The sequence below is a fragment of the Aptenodytes patagonicus genome, chromosome 1 (genome assembly GCF_965638725.1).
Source record: "Aptenodytes patagonicus chromosome 1, bAptPat1.pri.cur, whole genome shotgun sequence".
Taxonomy (NCBI): Eukaryota; Metazoa; Chordata; class Aves; order Sphenisciformes; family Spheniscidae; genus Aptenodytes; species Aptenodytes patagonicus.
In genome coordinates, this window is record NC_134949.1 from 24,700,558 (window position 1) to 24,721,704 (window position 21,147).

The following is a 21,147-nucleotide window of genomic DNA, read 5'->3' on the forward strand; positions in this document are numbered from 1 at the left end:
TGCCCAGCAGTTTGCTCTGCTTTGCCTACAACCAACTGGGAAATGCAGAGACCTTGCTGTGCTGGTGCATGATTGCTGAGCGCTGCTCTCACAGTTCACAGAGAATCAGAGCTGTATGAAAATCCTGCCAGGGGGCAGCAAATCCCTACAATTATTATTTTTTTTTTAAATTGCAGCATGTGATTCTGAATTGCAGCATGTTGAGTTCCCCCTGTGAAAGCTGTACCACCACCCTGCCCCTCTGCATCCGTGCCTGTCACAGTCTGGATGGGGAGGTGTCACTAGCTGGGCTGGGCACATCCCTCGGGTGTTTTACCCTAGGTTTCAGGGAGCGCTTCCCACGCAGAACCTGTGTCATTTGGCACAATGCACCAGCAGCGTGCGAAGCAGCCACCCATGCCCTGGGGCACCTCGTGGCATCACCCAGTGCACCACAAACCCTGGGAAAGGCAGGCCCAGCGCTGCCCAGCCAGCCTGCATCAAAACCCATGGGGCTCACCGGGAGCTGCTCTTGCTGGGGTCTGCCCACTGGTGGGAAATGGGGAGGCTCAGCACTGCCCTGCGCCGTGGGTCTGCACGTCCCTCCTCGGCCAGGGCTGGGGTGTAATTAGCCCTACGCTTTACTGTGTGCTGGATATACTGATTTGCTGCCCCAAGGCCTCTGAGCTGACACATGGGAAAGGCAGTATGAGCAAGCTGAAAATAATAATGAATAATAATGAATAATGACTAATGACGATGATGATGGTGGTGATAATAATATAGGTTATTGAAGACTGCAGGGAAGTGACAGACCACCCTGCCCTTCTGAGAAAAACTTGTCATGGGGGACTTAACACAGAAAGATATTTGTAGTCGCTCTATTATTAAGGAGGAAACAGTTACCCTTTTATATTCTGTGTGAGGGCAAATCACTGCTGATTTTATTCCATTTGATGCATTTAGCCATCACACAAGCACACACATGCTCCAGGTGGGAGCAGGCTCTGAAGTCACTTCTTTGCAGCATGCAGGAAGGATGTCCTGTGCCCAAGCTCTGCTCAATACTCTTCCCTTTACCCAGGCTTTTCAAATTTTCTTCCAGTTGTGCAGGATTGCACCATGCTAAAAAATTCTCCACCTCTTTTTGCTAGGTATTTCTTTCATTTGTATCTGTCATAGTTGACAAAAAAACAGAATTAATGTATCCAGTTATACCTCTTCCGCTGGTTGTATTTTTCTCTGTAAACCAAGGCAACATCTTGGTGTGCAGCTGACAGTGAAAATGCACAGTGGGCAGCAATTCCCAACAGAGAGAAAGTAGAAACCGTATGTCTTTACTAGACAGCAAACAGCTCTAGCTAAGACTAAGCAAAATCAGCTTAAAACAGGCAGTTCTGAATTGAATAGACATAGAGAGTACTTGAATCACATCACAGGATACTGCTGAAAAAAAAAAGCTGGCTGAATGATAAGAAAAAGACTAAGCATTCATCAGATGATATAAACCCTGTATCCCTCTCCCCCAATTAATCTAGAGCTGAGGAACGTGCTTTCAAGCTTTGGCATTTGTCTTGTAACAAAAATCCTCCTCCAGTGACGTTACACTATTCATATCAAGGGATTAGAAAAATTACAAATGATGAATAAAGACAATGATCTTTTCTCCTTTCTGGTTAACATTGTTACAACAATATGACATTGACGCATCACAACCTTGATGGGCTTAAAACAGGCTGTCTCAACAGGCAAGCCAATCGCCAAATACCCTTATCAAAGACGTGCATGGTCTTTGAAACAAGAATTTTCACACCCACAGAGATCCAATAAAATCCCTGGATTTTTACAGAATAATCCTTTTGTTGACTTTTTGTCAGCAAAGCTAAAGCTGATACACTCAGAAGTCTCATGAGCTGGAAAAAGTTTTGTCCAGTTGAAGTCATGCTGTCAGCAGCAAATCTTGCTCTCTGTGCCAGATCTGGATTTGGAGGCAACATGCTCAGAGGCTGGTGACAGAGGAGATGACCCTGAGAGCAGCAGAGCTTGCAGCAGCCTCAGGGAGGACAGTATGTGGGGATGCATCGCTGCTGTCCTCTACCTTCGCTCATATGGATGGGAGCTTGTTAGACCAGGGCATCCTTTAGCGATTTGCCTCGATGACATTTTGCAAAGTATCTCTGTTATGTTAGTAAATGCAGGGGACTGAATATGCAGCATAATGAATAATAAAAATGGAGCAGGACCTCACCTCACAATTATCTGACTGACCCAGTGACATTGGTAGCTTCTTATAGCTGAGATTCAAACCCCTTTAGTACACTACTTCACTGATCCCAATGAGGTACTAGGAATCCTGAGCAGCATGAACTGCGAAGGGACATTTTATAGCGTTTCAAATTTAGGGCAAGGCACCCTCAAAATGCTACAAATTAAAGTATGAATCTGTTGCAGCAGATCTATTGCCCATAGCAACTGTAAGGAATAAGCTGAATAAAGCATCAAAAGCTATAATTCAGCATTTTAACATATGTATGGCAGGTTGGAAGGCAGGTACTGATAGCAATGTTGTAGTAAAATTTAATTTATTATGATGAAAGATTGGCACTGTTGGACAGAGAAGAGCAGATTTTAGCAGATAAGCTACAAGTCTTGTGTGAAGCTCATCCAGTCAACTGGCCTCTATCATCTCTGTTCCTTTTGCCACCGTAGTGGACTTTTCTTATTATGTACGTGAGACCACTTGCATTCTGGTGGCCTAGTAGATAGCTGGATGCCTGAATACAGAAAACGAAGAAAATTGATCAAGTGCCCTTATGCAATTTACTTCTCCTCCACTTCATGCTGCATAGATGTTTCTCATCTGTAGACAATTGCACCTGACGGTTGTCCAGCCTGGGAGATTAGCCTCATTTTTAGTCCTAGCAAAAAGGCTGGTGGTTTGATGGATTGATTTAATGGCCCACTGAAACATCCATAAAATCAGTCTTTATGCTTAGCTTGCACTTCTGTGATACTTTTGATGCCAGTGACTGGGTCATTTTCTGGCATACAATGAAATAATCACAAAGCTTCTTTGGCCCGTGTCCAGCCTGGCAAGGTTCTCAGTGCTCTATACCACAATTTTCCCCCTGTTTTAAGCCCAAAGCTTTTCCGGTACCTCCTTTTTCCAAAGAGGATAGCCTTTGCACTAGGGGCTATATTTTGGATGCTTATACTATAGAATCAGCATAATGGGCTGAATCCTGGAATAGCCTGAGTGGTCTGCATTGCTATCACATTGTCTTCATGTGATAGCGTATTAAAAAAAATTATATGGATTACATCATGTGCAAAGCAAGGAGATTGACATTCTTTGAGGGTATGCCAGCTTCAAGATGTGAAGACTGTGTTCAGGAGTTAGCTTAAACTGACTTAGTTAGCTTAAACTGACTCCCAGGATGCCCAGGTTTCCTGCCACATTGCTTGTTTATCTGTAGTTCAAAATACCCACACCACGAAGAGCCACGTTTGGGAGATGTACTTAGAAGACCACAATACAGCATAGCCAGCCACCGGACTTCAGGCTGCGTTAGAAAAAAGTGGGAGCCCATTTTAAGGCATCAGAACTGCTTGGGCTCTCCCTCTCCAGGGAGCTCCTGAGTACACGGTGTGTCCACGCAGCACGGACCAGATATGGGCTTCATGGCATGTCATTACCATCCTCTTTTTCCTACATTTCTGAGGTTACTGAGAGAAAAGATCAAGTACCAACAGATTAGTGTTAACTTACTCTTATGCCTTATAGCATTTAAAATGCTGTTGAACTGATTCTTCTAAGAAGTAACTTTCCTCTCTATCCACTTTCCTGATTCAATTGTATGGTAAATCCTAACTGAAAACTAAGTAAAGGGTGGTTGATGTTCTGAGCATGTTCTTCTCACAGAAATTAAACAAAAGGTTAGCCCTGCACAATAGGAAGGAGTTGCCTCTCCTCCCACTAACTTTCCTGGGAGTCCAGCAGAGTTACTTTGTATTTGCACTAGGATAAGATCGTGCCCCCAGACCGTGCAGAACAAACACCCACACGCACACTAGGGTGATTACAGCTTGCACCCAGCACCAGCAGATTCGGGTGACGTTCCTTTCTTCCTGCTCCTACAGAATAACTGTAACACAACAACAAAGCAAGCATTTGATTCCCCCCACCACCAGCTGAGTATTACATTAGAACTAAATGTTATTGTTGGAGGAAATAAAACAATTCAGTGTTGTCAGTCTAAGGGATTACTGCAATTATTTTAAGCCAAGAGTCATGTAAACCTTGGTAAGCCTCATGTATGGATGGAGACTTTGAACAAACCTAATGAGCCTCGCTCAGCGGCCATGCCCCAGTGCAGCCTCTCCATCTAGCTCTCATCAGCCGTCATACGACCTGCTGCTTTGCTGGGAGCACAGAGGGGATATTTTGAGGAACTGCAGCTGACCATCATTGCAGCAGCTGGTGGGTGCTGGGAACTAATGGACTAATGCCAGCCTAAAACGAAAAATCCAAGGGTGAACAAAGCAAACATGAATATTTCATGCCTGGTTTTCAGCTACTGCAAATCAATAAAGATATACCATCTTACATCAGACGAGGTTGTGCCCCTTTAAGAGCGGAGAAATCACAACAAAATTAAAATAGGAGATTGCATTCTGGAAAATCACAAATCAAGTAATTTCTGTCAAAAGTGGGGTAACTCTACCACTCAAATTAGCATCTTCATTGCAATCAGGTCAGTTTATTGTCGGGTTTTTATCCAAGTATGCTCAGAGCTGAGTATTGCTGATGAGGTATGAATGCTTCACATCACTGTTCCTTCCAAATCAAAGTGCATCAGTACCTGAATTCCTACAGAGGCCCAGGGAGAGCTTGTCTTATTTCTTCCTACTTCTAGGTTTAGAAAAATTGTTATTTGTCCAAATTCCACAGAATAAAGTTTGATGCTGAGACTTAAGAAAAGAATACTTGTCTGTGGAGCAGTCCGAAGGTTCCAAAGGGCTTCAGTTCATGCTTGCGCTAATTAACCCCACGCGATCAGCGCCACTTACTATTGTAGGTACTCAAGAACTTTGCAAGATCTTTGTGCATGACAGTTTCACCCAGCTTGAAGAAGCACCTTTGATAGAGCAGCAAAGTGTCATGCACTGGCCCTACCAGCTTGCATCTTGCCTAGGGGCAGTGCTCCCCCACGGCTCCTGCTGAGGGTGAGAAGGAGCAGGAGAAAGATCAGCATCACCACCGGGGCCTGTGCTTTCCCATGTAGGGGACCCCCATAGCAAACAGCCCCCACAAGTGCCTTGGGTCCTCCCCGTGCCCGCAGAGCCAAGGCAGCCCAGAGCGGGGGAGGCGATACCTGGCATGAGCCTGTTCTAACGTCTCCATCGGGAACCTTGCGCTGAGCATTAAAACGCTCGTATTGAAGCTCACTTCCAGTCCCCACAGGGAGAGGCATGAGCCACCATACATGAGGGGCAGAGCTAACAGCACAAGGTGAACACAAGCGTCAGCTTAAGAAAACCCAGCTGCCCTCTGTGTACATGACCCACTGCCCAAAAAGCCATTGAGGAGCGAGGCGTCAGTCCGATAGGGTTTGCATAGCACATAGGCGAGTGGACACAAAGCCAAGGTAAGGAGCAACTTCAGCGAGGGGAAAAACTAAATACTTTTTGTTCTGCCCTGGAAACCCAGCATCTGAAGGAGCAATATAAAAAATGCTTTTAATAATCTGCTGTCTAATTGACTGAGAAGGTTATTACTAGCATGGAAACAAACATCATTTTTTCAAAAGCTGCCCACAAATATCAGACTGCTTGACTGTCTGAGGAGAAAAAGCAGGACCAATACTCTGGGCTGCTTTGCTTCTCGCAGATATTGGAGAGCACCTTAAATAAAAGCCAGGAGAGTTCTTGCTGTAATGGAAAAATGAGAAAGGAGCTCTGACTCCGTCTGAGAAAACAGGCTGCCAGCGTGTTAAAATATCATCCTAAGAAAAAAATAAATAAAATGTCTGAAGAGGTCACATTTATTGTTGAAATAGAGCAGTCGCATGAGCCAAGTTTGAAATATTGTCCTTTGAAATTATAGAAGTCTGCTTATTCTTAGCTTGTTAGATGCTGTTAGCTTCCTGTATAAACGCGGTTACCTAACAGGCTTAATCCGCATGGCAGCAGAGGCCATACGTGCCAAGCTATAAGGTTACACAGCTGCCTCCGAGCCTGTTCTCACCAGGCAGAAAACAAAGCCTCATGCCCCTCATAACTGTTCTGCTGCTGCTGGGTCAAACTTACAGACACATGTATTACAATATACACACGCATACGCTCCTTCATGTACACGTGTACATATGCATGTATATTAACACACACACAGATCCCCTTGTTTTCTTATTACAGCTTAAGCAAGGTTTTCATTGAATGAGAAAAATACCAGCTTGGAATTACTCTGGTGACATTATACACGGGATAAACTGGTGTGTTGTAACTATTAAAAGCAGCAAAGTTAAATCTCAAGCCCACGCTTACTTTGGGAAGCTACCAAAAGAGTTCTCCCCTCTTTTCTACTGTGACCTCTAACTGCTCCTTACTGCTGCACGCTATGGTATGTGGAAAGCACAGGTGCCATTGCTGAATAAGAACAATTTAGGGGCTTTAATCTCATTAAGCAGTATGTGACATCATTGTTTTTCCTTGGGTTTTCTGAAGGACTGGATTTTTGTCTCTGAGAAGCTGTACTGTTCCCAGACAGTATCGTTCTTCGAAGTGTACAGAACTATCGTTTCCAACTTATTTTTAGAGTAACCTGTGTTTGCAAATACTCCCACAATCTGAGTCTGGCCCAGACTGACAGGAAATTACTTTTCCTGAAATGTAAACAAAAAAGAAGTTGTGGCTGCCACAGCATCTTAAGCATATCAAAGTTTCTTTGGCAAAGTTTTTCATATGTCTTCTTATTACACATGATGTGCAGTTTTAATTCACTATGTACAACAAACGCTTTCAGTGCAAAACTGAGGCAATTTTTATTTTAAGCAACTTTTTTTATTTTAGCAATTTTTAACAGAAAAAAATGCACACGTGCGTATTTATACAGTGTTACAAATCCAAACTGGTCTGAGATTTCATTCTGTTGGTTTTGTCTGTGAGGGCTGTTAGCACTTTTCTTCTATAACAATATCATTCCCATTTTTACAAAGCCACTGACCCTAGCAGAGAACATTTCATTTGGAAAAAGCTGATGAAATACAAAAATGCTGGTATGATTATGTTCAGCCAGTGAGCCTTTCTCATCTTTTTTTCTCCTTTAAGACTCAATGGCAAAAGGGGACTTCAGAAAACATGATAAATATCAACGTTCCCAAGTTGTACCACTCCAGGTGAGCTTTACCTGCCCTGTCTTTGGCATCTGGTGAGGCACCGAGGTCTGGGCTGGTCATCCCAAGGAGCCCTCAGCTTTAGAGGAGCCCAGCAGGTGCCCCCTGGCATGGCAGTACCCCCCATCCTTGGACCAACGTGCTGCCCTCTGTCATCCACGGAGGCACAGAGAAGAGGGGAGACCGCCAGGCACTGCCACTCCCCTGCCACACGGATCCTGGGGATGGGTTGGGTGAGCTGCAGCCAATGCTGCCAGCTTCATACCAAGGCTGCTTACTCACAATGTATTGTCTGGAGTGGCAATACTCAACTTACAGCTTTGCTACCACTTCCCTATGGGTTTTGCCCACTTCCTTAGCCCTGGCTCAGCTGTGTGAGCAGCGTGATATGAGTCAGATTGAGGAAATAATCTGACTTTAGAAAAAAAGCATTGTGGGGGGCACCTTTTTTTTAACACGGGAACTTTTGACCTGGATGGTTTCCCAATCCAGGTCAGCTCAAGGGCACCCAAACTGCCATGCCAGCACAAGCAGGGGACAGCACACCACGATACAGGGATGGGAGTGAGAGGAAAGTTTGGGAGTGGAAAGAAGATGCCAGTGGCACCTAAACCTGGTCAAACTGGGACTGCAGCCCCACACATCTACCTGTCAGACTGAAGTGGAACGAAATGAGTCCCAGTCTTTCCATACATTTATAAGTTGCTCAGAACATACAACATTTTATTAAGTGCAACACCCAGCAGTGGCGAGAGAGAAAAAGTAAATGAACACATTTCCCCAAATTTCAATGTTTTAGAATGCTAAATCAGCAAATTTGAGAAAAGCTGGAAGCGTGTCCGTCGTGCTTCTGTTGGTATTGTTTATTCTCTGACGAGCAGCAAAGGATTAGAAGACTCTACAGCTCAGCATTTGGGAAGAGTAAAGATACAGGGTCTGAGTCCATTATCATCCTGAAGCAGAGGTGGTTCAGATGAAATACAGCAAATCCTTGTTCCTATTATCTCCAGAAACCAGTGCCCACTTCCCAGGATCAACTATGCTTTAAGAGCTGGTTCTAGCTAAGGATATCATCGTAAAGGTTATAGCACAGTTCTCCGCTGCTTCAGACTCTCCCTCCTCCAAACGATTCTAACACAGATAGAAATTGGATCATGTCTTTCCAAAGAGTGGACCATACCACTAGACCAGAAAAAAAATCTTTGTAAAATTACGTGTACCAGAATGATCAGGCAAGACCTACAACAATACTAAATAGGCTGTAACGAAAAATGCACTTTGCAAAGCTTTCTCTACTTGCTATTTATTATGTGTACTACAGTAGCATCTGGAGTTTGATTTGATCCAAAGTACCATCAAAGACAGAAGTGCACTTATAAAGAAATAAATTGTCAAGATTGTAACCATATGATACTGTTTGGGAGGATAAATGAAGTAGGGGAAAAAAAAAAAAAAGGATGCATCTCCCCTACCTTCCAGGTAGCTGGGCTTTGCAAGAAAGCCTATTCATTTGAATTTGATTTCAGTGTTCAGACCTGGATTAAGTGAATCAATTAGTTCATCACTTATTTTGAAGACTAATATTAATTTAATGCTAACAGAAGATAAAAATGCTCATTACCGTGTATTTTACTGTATTTCACATTTCTCCACAGGGAAGAGGAAAAAAAAGACACCAGGATGTCAGTAAATCCTCCACTGGAAGGGTGCTGAGTCCCCCGATGTGTGCGAAGCAGCCACAAAAAAAGGGAAGGGAGCAGAGGAGCCTTTGGCCTCCTTTGCTTTTGTGGCAGCTGGCCAGCTGGCCCTGCAGGGTGGTGCATGCTCTGTGGTCCTGCCGAACATCAGGCTCCAGCCAGCCTTGCATGATCCCGTCCTGCACCCGCCCTAGTACAGGGCACTGATGTAGCATCACACTGTGACCCTATCCTGATAGGTGACCTAGGCCATAGTCACCTGTGGAGCTAAGGGGGGTCAAATGCATCCTGACTTTGGTACTGGCCGGTGTAATTAGCGGTCCCACATGGGAGCACGCAAGGCATGGGAGCCCTTACATGCATCTGTGCAACCTCTGCCTGCCCTCAGTCAGCAGCACGGCTGTCTCCAACCCCACCACTGGCAGCTGTAGTTGTAAAGAACTTCCAGGGACACTGCCTAATAGTAAATCTTATATTCTTTACAAAAGGAAGGTTTCTAACTATGTGAAATATAAAAAAAAATCTGTAAAATTATGTTTGCTTAGATGCTTGGTGCCATCAGTAATTATTAAGAAGCCCAGACCAAATTCTGATTTTGGTCTTATACCTAAGACAACCTGGTGATGAGGATGCAGAACTGGGCTTGCGGTTCTTCACAGAAATATATGAGCCAAATTCAAAGACCTTTGTTTTCAGGCAGATGTACTACCACAGACACTCATACACTCCTCCGTGTGAAGTGGTAACCTAGACTAAAGAAGAGCCATTGGGCAGATTTACAGCTGACATAAACTGACAGAGCCCTATGGACTTTAGTAGGGCTCTGTCAGTGTATCCTAATAGAGAATATACGTCACAGACTGAATCAGGAATATTGCCACTTCACCCATAGCATTTGCATTGTTTGTATAAACTTCCCACGAAGTACCAGAACTTTAGCTGATGAAGACCTTATGTCATTTTAATTGAATTTATGCTACCCAAATAAATTGTGTATATAAGTCTCTACACAGCTTATTCTTATAAGCCTACAGAAATAATGGAAACACTTTACAAAGCAACACACAACATTTTGAAAACACATTTCACTGACACAATGCATGGTCATTACAGCATTTTCACATCACCCCTGGTTTCAGAACACAGGACAGCATTACACAAAGCAGGAGTATCCAGTTTAAATACAGACCTGCACTAGCAACAAGTATTTAGCAAAAATGGGCTAATAGTTTCTATGCTCTCAAGATACTAAAGTATGTGTAAGTAAGTTCCCCTTGAAGTTTAGCAAACTGAACTGAATAAAGGAGCTAAAGCAGAATATATATAATCAATAAAAAATATTTGAAAAGGTAAAAACGCTAGCTTCAGTCTAAAGGCATAGTTCCTAACAACTGTCAGTTTCTCTAAACTTTAATTTTAATCCCTTCTTTCTCACACCAAATTAATGAAGATTTTACCTTCACTTTTGCTGTCATCCATTGCCATTATGCACTACAAAGCAAAAGGTCAGTGGCAAAGCTCTCCTGTAGCTTCTCAGCATGTCATTACAGAGTGACTCACTATAGCTAGCACTAAGTCTCTATTTAACTGAAGTCAGTCTCATTTCAGTGTCTAGGTTTACAGGGATCATTGCAGCCTTAACATATCCACTGCAGGTCTGTTAAGAGCTGGGTCTTTGGCTTGAGTGAATCTGAGCATCGCAGTTCACACCAGCTGTGAATCTGGTCATGGCAAACCAAGGGAAGTTTTTTTGTGGGGTTACCATTAAGAAATGTTCAGAGATAACAGGAGATTACAAAGAACATAGGACACCCCAGCAGATTATAATGCATAGAGACATGTTAATGTTTAAAGTAATTCAGGGCAGTATCAAGAAGGGGGCCTGGCTAAAGGCCGGATTCAGACTTTCTTACTCAGTTGAGTATCCTCTCCACATAGCCTTGCTGATTTTAACCAAACTGCTACAGGCATAGGATACTGTGTAATGTAAGCAATGAAATCTGGCCACAGATGATCAATGCAGACACTAGTCAGGGTAAAAAAAGTGTTTTAGACCCACATGTGGGTTTCTTACTAATTTCTGTGTCCATGCTCTGGAACGATACTCAGTTCAACACATCATACGAAAAACTCAAAAGAAAATTATTTTAATATCTTCCCTAAGTCAGAGAGAGATGTAGGGAATTTCTTGGGGTTACCATCAATTCAATGAAGGCATTCATTGTTTGTTACATTGAAAGGCTGTGTGGAAGACAGATAGGTCTTTGATGAAATAAATATGCTCACACATGAACGTGGATCAATGAATAACTGCAAATGGACATGCCACAACCTGACAGGATGGCGTGTTATGGATGCTAAATTAATCAGTAATCAGTGGTTCTTTAACCTACATCAACTCCAAAGAGGTCCCCATCTGAAGCCGAAGGCTGCAAGCCAAAACGTTGCCAGTAAGTAGAGTTCTTCATCTTCTCCTCCCCTGCATGGAGATGCATGTTGTCAGTGGGGTCTGTCAGCCCCATGATATGTTAAATCATCCAGCCCTGAAACAAAGAAGCTCTGTGTCCTTTTTTAAGCTTCTACATGGATGAATCCTTGTACAGGTTTATTCAACTTTTTTACTCAAGTAAAGCTTCCACGGTTGCAGCAGAAGCTTTATCTGTTGAACGTATGAGTAAAACATGAGTTAAGAGTAAGGGAGCTGGTAAAAAAGAGGAGGCTGCTTTCAAAATATTTAATGTCTGAAGCAATTGCAGGAGTGGGAGATGAAGAAAACAGAATACAACTATTTAATCAAAAAAGCCTTTTCCCTTTGTAATAAAAACTTGCTAAGGAACAGAAGTCTTAGTGGCACCACTTCTTATTTCCTTGCACTGCCTCAGAAGACTTTAGTGTCCAGTATAAAGCAGAAGAAGCTGCATGGCTCCCAAGAGGAAGACAAAAAACTTTTGTTTTCTTGATCTACTGAACACAACGTCAGCCCAGCGCTCCATTAGCCTTTGGTCAGGCAATTCACAAAATATTCCCGTCCAGCCCTGGTAACACTGGCACATGAATCTCTGCCTCATGGCTTCAATACTCTCCAGGCTGGGTTTACCGGTCACCTGGAACCTGGGCCCCCTCTCTGAGGGACGGGCTCGGATCTTAAAATTAGTGGGTGATAAATGGAGGTAAGCAGAAGAGTCGCTGTTTTTGCGAATACATCTTCCATTCTTCTTACACAGGACTTTGCTACAGAGTTTGGCTGCTGAGGTCACATTAATGACGTAATGTCCTAAGGGTCCATCAATGTACCGTTTCACAGTTGAACAGCTCTCCTGTAGAAAATAAAAGACCGTGACACATTTCTCAGTAGCTAGCATTATGTCCAAATTTCTTATATCTAAGAAGATGCTAGTACAAAACTGTTCTTGGCTAAAGAAACCTGTTGAGATAGATCTTGTTGGATCTATCCAACAGAAGTTGCTGCAAGTGAGGCTAGAAAGTGCCAGTTCAGATTTCCCTCTTCCTCTGCCCAAGTCAGTGGTGCTTTGCCAGAGACTTCAGGAGGAGGAAAGCAGACTGCATGAAAAGCAGAGTGGGCACCAAAGCCCAACCCAGGTTCGGGAGCCAGGGCTAGCCTGCCGTGCCTCCTGTGAAACCCCAGTGCAGCCTCCTGTCCCCTCCATCACTTCAAGAAGGATTATTTGTGAAAGCCTGAAGAACCTGGGAGGAGGAACTAGGCCTTTTCTTGTGGTAACATTATTTTCCATGTGTAATTTCAACACTAGTGACCAGAGAAAATACCCCCCTCCAGACTCGCTTCCTCCTCTGTGGATCTGTACAAACCACCATAGCTACAAAGTAGAACACTGTAAAACAAGCTGTGCTTACATTTGTATGTTATTTCTTCAAAACATGCCTTTCTTATTCCACAATGCTACAAACGACCTGCCCAATGCAATGTGCTCTGAAGCAATGGGACTTCTCAGCCTAACGAAAGTATAGAACTAATGAGCCATCGTCCTCAGTCGCTGGCTGATGACATCAACAAAGATAGATAGGTGCTACGGAGGGTGTGGTGGCAGAGAAGAGGTACTAAGGTGATTCCTAAATACTAAGAAACTGATACGACCTACCTTTGAACTGGCGTATTTCATACTGCCCCAGAGAACAACTCCAGCTGCTCCCAAGGCTGCACTTTCACCAATGGTATTGACAAGATCCGTCTGAAAAAGAAGGATCAGAAAACCAGACCAGACATCAGAAAACCAAAGATATAAAAATGAAAGTCAAAAAGCACTAGGATAGGGACATCACTTTTTTTTTCCCACGGAGGAGACATCGGTCCTGTGGCATATTCTTCACAATAAAATCGCTATTTAGTTTAGAAAGATCTTCAGTGTGTCTCCAAAGGTTTGCATAGGTTGCATTCATGTGTGGGACTACTAAATAATGAAATCATTATAGTTTATTCACAAGGGGTCCTCCAACCAAATTGGTGGAGTAAGAAGTGAATGATCTATTTTATCTACCAGTCTTTGAATGATTACCATAGCTACGTAGGCACCATTTTTGGCAAGTGATGATAAGTATGATCACACGTCATTGGATTGCCCTTACAGTGTCTAATTGCAGTTGATAGGCTTTAGGCAGGTGTCTGATTTGTGCTGCTTTAGCCATGCCAATACAGTTACAGAGCTGCTGTTCCTACCAGCGTGAATGCCATTATTCCAGAAAGCATATCTTTGAAAACTGAGCCTCTCCCAGTGGCTACATAGTGCCAAATGGGGAAAAAAAAAGCACACATTTGCATACTGACTTAACCATGTCCACTTTTAGAGCTGCACCAATAAGCAGTTGAGTTGCAGCGATCAGTGGTAACACAGCTCTACCAGAGCACAGACTGTGTGTAGAACAGGAGTCATTGGTGTCTTGCCAACAACATCGCAACGTACCTTGCAAGTGTCTTTAAGCCATTCTCTGAGACCGTGAATATTGTGTCAAGAGAAATGCAATTAAATCTTAGAAAATATGGAGGAAGGATCTTCTTCCACCCCCCAAATATCAAGGCATGATCAATTACATCTAAAACCATTTCTATCTACAATAATTGATTAGAAAGTAATTCCTGATCAGTGTTTGTAATGACAGATATTACAATATTTCTCAATTTGATGAAGAAAGAGCAAATTCCTTTAAAAAGTTAGTGATGGTCTTTAATACATTCTTTTCACCTCTTTTTAGGAGAAAACAATCCAAAAGACCAGCCAAATTATTATAGTATGGTGGTGGCACCTTAGAAATGCAAAATGATAGAGTGGAAGAACTATGTTATTATTGTTAATTACTACTAAATAATTTATTTCACTGTGTAAGTGGGCCTGTTGATTTACCAAGGCATAGTTAAGGAGTCCCCATTCCTGAAACATTTATGGCCCGAGAGATATAAAAGAAGGCACAAATAAATGCTTTGGGAAAGGGAGAATCCGCTGAAGAGTTGAAGACAATAACAGAGAGTCAGAGCAAGCAGTGACTTTGACCCTTAACTAAAAGGTTGGACAAAACAGTGCAGGAAAACCTGCAGAAGTCTGAAAGAGTAGAGCTTGCCTACTGGCTCTTAGTGTAGGGTTCAGAGTGATATGAAGTATAATTGGTCTCGCCTGAAGTTTGTGTTGCTGCTGATCATCCAAGCAGTGTTTTAGAGAATGTCATTACTCTTAAAAGTATATAGTCCGGTGCTAGTTTTATAAAAGGGTAGTGGTGTGGGCTGCAGGTGTAACTTTCATGTGGGAAATGGTGGGGTTTTTTTCCTATGGGAATTAATTTATGAGTAAAAAAACCCCAAAAAATATGTGAATTAAAGATCAAAATATCAAATGTTAAGAGAATGTGAAATACAGCCTGACCTCTTGGTAATGAGGGTTCCCAGGCTTTCCTCATCTGCAAAGCATTTTATGAAGATTACCCAGATACGAAGGCTGGACTGTGTTTCTACATTAGCCACATGATGGTTGAGTCATTTAGCACTAACACAGTTCAGCTCTCATTAACAAATTAATGAAACCTTTTCAGACAGCCAAAATAAATAATCAATAGATATTTAGCATTGCTGGATGAACTAAGACCTGAGCAAAACCCAAAATAAAGATTTTGTTAGTAATGTGCTTTAGGAGTTAGGGTGCTTGACCAGGAGCCAGTAAATCCAGTTTTTATTCCTTCATATTCCACAGCTTTCTTCTGTTACTTGTAGAAATAGTTTCAATTCAGATCCACAAAGGGATTTCAGCACTTCATGTCTGATTCATATGGATATAAAATAATCAAATCCAAGAGCATGACCCTTAAAGTTCACCTAGTCCTCTGGGTGTGAGAAGTCCAATGGCGGCAATAACTTCACAATTGAAGTTCCCGAGACACCTACACTTCCCCTTTTGTAGACACCTAGAATCACCACCTTGCCAATGCTGAGAAACTCAGCACTTTTCTCAGGCTAATGCCAAAATCTGGCTTTTGATTGGAAGATACATTTCCCTAGGGATGCTTAAAGGACACTTATAGCACCTGCACAGGTGTTGGATGCTGGAGAAAACAGCAGCTCACTGCAAAAAAAAATTGTATGTGATTTCATGTAAACACTCTCCTTCCACCTTACTTTTCCTCTTCTTGTATTCTTTAAAACAAAGGTCGAGTACTAAGAGTCCTCCCCAGGAGGAAAGAGAGTTAGAAAGACATGGGCTGAATTTTTCTCTCTCCCCCCATGCTTAAAAGGTACATCACCTCCAGGTAACCCTCTGTCGGGGGTTATCTTCACAGTGAGGTTATGGACAATGTTTAGAGGGGTGCCATTTCTCTTTCTGATGCCATTTCACCTTGCACCAATTCAATGAAGGTTCAAAGGAGAGCAAGAGAAACAAGTGGGAACCTGACTACAGCTTATGATTAATTCAGCTTAATAATTAGATAACTTGCCCACAAGGAAGGAAATAAGGTTTCTGACTCATTTCTAGGCATAGTTGCGTCTTTTACTGAATGACTGACTCATGTTCAGTACCTCAAAAGCCATCAGCACAGAAGGGCTCTTCCCTGAGTAACCTATGAACAGGAGGTTGCACCCTCTCTTTTATTTTTTCTGTCTCATATGCTTGTTCTTTTTGGTCTGGTGATTCCCTAACTCTTTCCTAGTGTCTAACACAGGGTGCTGGTTTCATCCTGAGCAGGCCTGGAAGAGAACTGAGCTGAGAGCTCCTGCACCAGGGTGCTCTGACCACCGGATGATCGCACAAAGAGGGAGGCATCACCACCAACCTGCCCCTGCCACAGACAGGGTTAGTGAAATAAATTATTCACCCCCCATTGAGGTATTTTGAGAAAAGCAAATATAAGTGCCTCTCATAATAGCTGAGAGTGCCAAATTGGGAGCAGAGATAGGGAGGTGCATCCCTGAAGCCCCAAGTGAGGCACAGAAGCTCCACCAGCGGCCTCAGACACAGCAGTCCTGGTTTGGGGAATGAACCTAGCGCTGCTCCTCACACAGCACAGCTTGGCATTAGTGGGGGCTCACTGGCATGGCTCTGCCGTGTGAGTGTAAGAAGTACCTCATATGGAAAAAAACATGCAAGTTTAAAAAAATTCAGTCACCATTTTAAATATAACCATCTTGGCATATGTCTAGGTGGGGAATCCTATTTCACTCTTTGTATCAGATCTGCGTCCATCCATGTTAGAGGACTGTCCTGAAGACACAACTTTATGGGTCAGCTGCCACTTAGGCGTCTGGTATTTCTCCAAGTGCTAAACAAGTCAACAAAGCCTCTTCCCTTCTGATGCTCATTCTCATTCAAACTTTTAGGGGCAGTGTGCAACAACCGAAGATCCTCAAGGTTATGCTGGGCTATCTCCGAGCGGACAGCTGATTTGGCAGAGAGGAGGAGGCTCTAGTTCCTGTCAATGTTTCTCCATATCTTGATCAGCCAAGTCACTGCATTGGACACTAAAAAATAGGAGGTGAGCTAAGCTGCTTCAGTTTTGGAGCTTGAGAGGAAACAGGACAGTCAGTTCTAGTTACATGTTGAGGAAAGAAAAATAAGTACATCTAATCTTTCCTTTAAATTTTGAACAGTCTTAGTTTCAGACATGTTTTTTCTCTATTCAGGAATGGTAGTGCAAGCCTGGCGTGGTTGCAGGGAATGGTCTCTGTACACATGCACACCTGGTCATCAGAGAAGACTATCTGTAGGTGAATGAGAGAAGTTGTTATCCATTATTCATCACTTGTTAGTTGTCATCCTGCTTTATTAATGACTTCAGCCATCTAGTCAGGAAGCACAGATGCTACTGTGCAACTTCCCTCTCCCACACAGTTAGTAGTGAATTGTCAAGGCAGATAGTTTCTAAATATGCTACAGATGGCAAACTGCTTATATGCATTTCTAGCAAATACAGAAACCTTTCCTAACGATTGGGGTCCCAATTCAGAATTTATAAACTGTTTCCAAGAAAAAAAGCAGGATGAATTTCTCAGATACCTTATGCACAACTCACCTGATTTCCAGGTGCAGTCGGGGTGAAAGGTACAGCAGCCATAGCTACAGCATCCTGGGTCTTTCGTCTTTCTGAAGGTCTGCTAGACTTGTGTCTCTCCCTCAGTGACTCTGATTCACAACCATTCTTTCTATTTTCTTCCACCGTGATATTTACTGTATTTTTCATACTGCATACAGAAGGGCTCACACACAAGGCTTGAACGTGTCAGCAATTAATTCTGTTGAACCAGAATGTCACAGCTCTTGCACAGTTTGATGGAGCAGGACAGTGGTTCTCCTGGCCCAGTCCCTGTCAGACCTCAAGTGTCTCTTAGCCTACTATCCCAATTTTTCTACGGCCATTTAGCCTGGATGTCATTGTACTACACTGGCTCCTTTCCTTGTCACATTCACGCACATTGTTGCTGGAGCTCGGATGTTTCATGCCTTGTTTGCAGGTTCGTGAGCATCACTTAGGGGCATGTCATGGGTCAAATGAGACGCTCCAGCCTAGTCTAAAATCTGAACATACAAAACCATATTTAAAATATCTTGGTGGCTTCAGGGCTATGAAGGAAAACAAGAACATTATTTTCCTGATTATTCCTATTTAGAGTTTTTCTAAGTGCAACCCTGAAAGTTCTTGGCAGTCCCAAGCTGTTAGCACAGACGATGTTTATAGTCTGGAGATACGTCAAGCCCTGTCCCCATGGCTGCCTGCAGCGCTGGGTACTGTCCTTATTAGAAAATATGTAGTGGAGCATAACCCAAAGCTGTTTCTCTGGCTATGCGTGGATCTTCCCTGGCTGCAGAGTTGTAAAGTGATCTTTAAAGCATCCAAAAGTAAATGGCTACATACAATTGAAAAACAGGCCAGTGAGTTAAGGAGTATAACTTGAGAGGAATGTCACTCCAAATTACCACTGTACTGTTCAGAAAATAGCTTAAGGTAAAACACTAACTTTAAACGACCACAGACTTTGACCTCGTGCATAATTGGTAACAGCATGTTAGTTTTCTTAGCTTTCAGTGACATTTGTGGTATTTTCATATCAATCAAGGGACTGTTTTATATTATAAAAATGTATTATTACAGCCTGCATTTGAAGAATGCTCATTTATTTCATGGCCTGTTTTGAGTTCTTCAGTGAAGGCATTCTGGGTGAAATCCTGCCTGTGCTGACCCCAGTGGTTCTTGCCTTCGGTGGGACCCAGCCTTGCCTATTTGCCCATGATTTCTGAGTCAGTTAGGACCTGCAGTTTCCACATCACACAGAAAAGAGCTCCAAAGAGTCCCTGGTTGCTAGCCCAGTCTCCTCCCCTCTCCCCCCCACCCCTCTCATGGAATTGATAGCGATCAAAGCAAAACTTTCGGCACTTGGGACAACTGCTAGAGAAATCAATAAACATCTGTGCCTCTCTATTATGTGCATAAACAAAGTCAGCGCCATGATCATCATTACATATCCAGAAAGTCTGGGATTTGTATGCATATATCTTTACCATCAATGTTGTGGTCACTATATATTTGTTGCACTTGATCATTAGTTGAAGGGACATTGCATGACTCAAAGACTTGGTTCCTTTATTAAAAGAACTCCACAGCGTTAGCACTAAACATTGGGTCATGAAGATATTTGAATGTGTTGTACCTCTGAAAAGCGAGATGGCCAATGCTCATCATGCAGGAGTTAGGAACTCTAGGCCAGACTAGTTGACTTGACTGGTTTATTTCTATACTGAGTGACTGTACATTTGGATAAAGAAACAAAAAAGCCCTGAGGCTCCTTTCTCATGAAGCCATTACACTAATTAGTTTTAAACTTCATGAAAATTTACCAAGTTCATTTCACAAGCTGTCCTGAAGAATTAAAATATCAGAATGAATTAATTCCTTAAGGAAATTATTTCTTTGTACTTTCTTTCTAAATGACCCTCATTAAAAATATACAATGTTATCCTACAGAAGTAGACCAAAGCACTGCAATAGTAACTACTGAAAAGTGCAGAGTTTTGTACTGTGACTACAGTACTTCATTTTAGAGCGTCTTTCTTAAATATGAAAAACAAATGCATAAATGCTTTTATAGAAAGAACACTTTTAGAAAGTACTTTTTCTAAGAGGCTGTTTCTAATCTCTAAATTTCTAAAGAAGTCTGTCTGCTTACCTCTGTCAAAACATGAAAAGTATAGGCATAAAATGGTCTGGAGTAAACAAAAACAGGCAAAACGTAGTCTTTCCTAGCAATTGAGGCAATACGTATTGCCTCCTTAACCCGATAGTGAACAAACTTTAGTGCATTTGGACTTGACTTCAGTATATAATCCAGGTATATAGAAGGGTAGAGAGCAGTGCTTTCCTTCCACAGCCAAAGCAGGAGGTCATTGCGGGAAGACTCAATGGCTGGGCATTTCCCCGTGTATGTTTGGGGGTGTTCTTTGTAATCATAATTGTAGCAGTCTGGGTAAAGATAGTAACCCCACAAACCATTTGGCCTCATATGCTCAGCCAGAAGGATAGTGTTGTTCATAAAGCTCTTGCCAGCATTTTCAAATTCCTCTTTAGCCACTTTCCTAATTTTGTCCTCTGCCCACTGAGGATGCCGTCTCCTAACCATGTCAAGAGATTTATTTCTATAAATGCTTTTGTTGCCCCAGTTCCTATCCCACTGCGGTCTCCAGTTTTCCCAGTCAATGACTGCAAGTCCCTGAAATTTCTTCATGGGTATGCAATAGTCAATGTCAGACTTTGCTTTATTAAGGTGTTTGATAAGACTTTCGTTCTGGGGCACCCCTCCGTTGACAGGATCTCCGTTATCTGAGTAGTAGGGATAGTATCCCAAATGAGTGTGATAGAAGATTGTCACATTGGATCCACTCAAAGTCTCATTGGTGTTGGATGCAATGTCAAAAACACTGAGATCCAGGTCCACCTTGTACTGCAGCCTGCACTGCTGGGTCGGCGCATTCCAAACAACCATGAAAGGCTTGTGCAGAACCAGAGGGGCCCGTGCCGGCTTTAGCGGCTGAGCATCAGCCATAGAAAGCAGCACCATCACTGCTGACCATTTGATCCAAACATCCATGGTATGTTTTTTTCTGGGAAATTGTTATGATGTGTCCTTGAAAACAAAAATGAGAGACGACATGTTAGAAGGGCAGTAGCCACCCTGGAGGCAGATAGGATGACAAAGGGATGCCCTTTGGTTTGATTTGCTTTTGTTAACACTGTACTCAGGGCAAACAGAGAAAAGTGCAAAACCGTGATCTTGTAAAAATTAAGTCTAATTTCAAATGCTTTGAAAGACTTTTTGATAGACTTCACCGTCTGGAAGTGTGTTCTGATGCTCAGCTTTTTTTTGCTTTCCTTCTCACCCAGACACCTCCCACAGTTGATTCAGACTTTTCCTTAAGACTTATTTGCTCCCTGATGTTTACAAAAAATGAGTTAATAAAAGCTTAATTTTAAACAACAGTATAAAAAAGAATGCTGCTCATTTGAAATTTCGGTTTCCAAGCATGTTCTGCTACAGTCAGTCTGACTTGCCTAGAACATCATCACAGTGGGGCTAAGGC

At 42.7% G+C, this 21,147-nt stretch overlaps 1 protein-coding gene across 1 annotated transcript; it reads right to left on the reverse strand.

Moving 5' to 3' along the window:
• Positions 1-11,955: 11,955 nt before the first annotated feature.
• On the reverse strand, positions 11,956-20,657 carry LOC143155675 (hyaluronidase-1-like). Its single transcript, XM_076328640.1, has 3 exons — positions 19,740-20,657; positions 13,186-13,275; positions 11,956-12,384 (listed from the first exon to the last, which is right to left on the reverse strand). Exons 1-3 carry the CDS (start codon positions 20,655-20,657, stop codon positions 11,956-11,958), a joined length of 1,437 nt encoding a protein of 478 aa, XP_076184755.1.
• Between the last annotated feature and the right edge of the window lie 490 nt (positions 20,658-21,147).

Coding starts and splice junctions, on each gene's coding strand:
- LOC143155675 (XM_076328640.1), bottom strand. CDS start 20,657: ATGGATGTTTGGATCAAATGGTCAGCAGTGATGGTGCTGCTTTCTATG. Junction 13,276..19,739: donor CTTTTCATGTTTTGACAGAG/GTAAGCAGACAG, acceptor CTTCTTTTTCAG/ACGGATCTTGTCAATACCAT. Junction 12,385..13,185: donor TGAAATACGCCAGTTCAAAG/GTAGGTCGTATC, acceptor TATTTTCTACAG/GAGAGCTGTTCAACTGTGAA.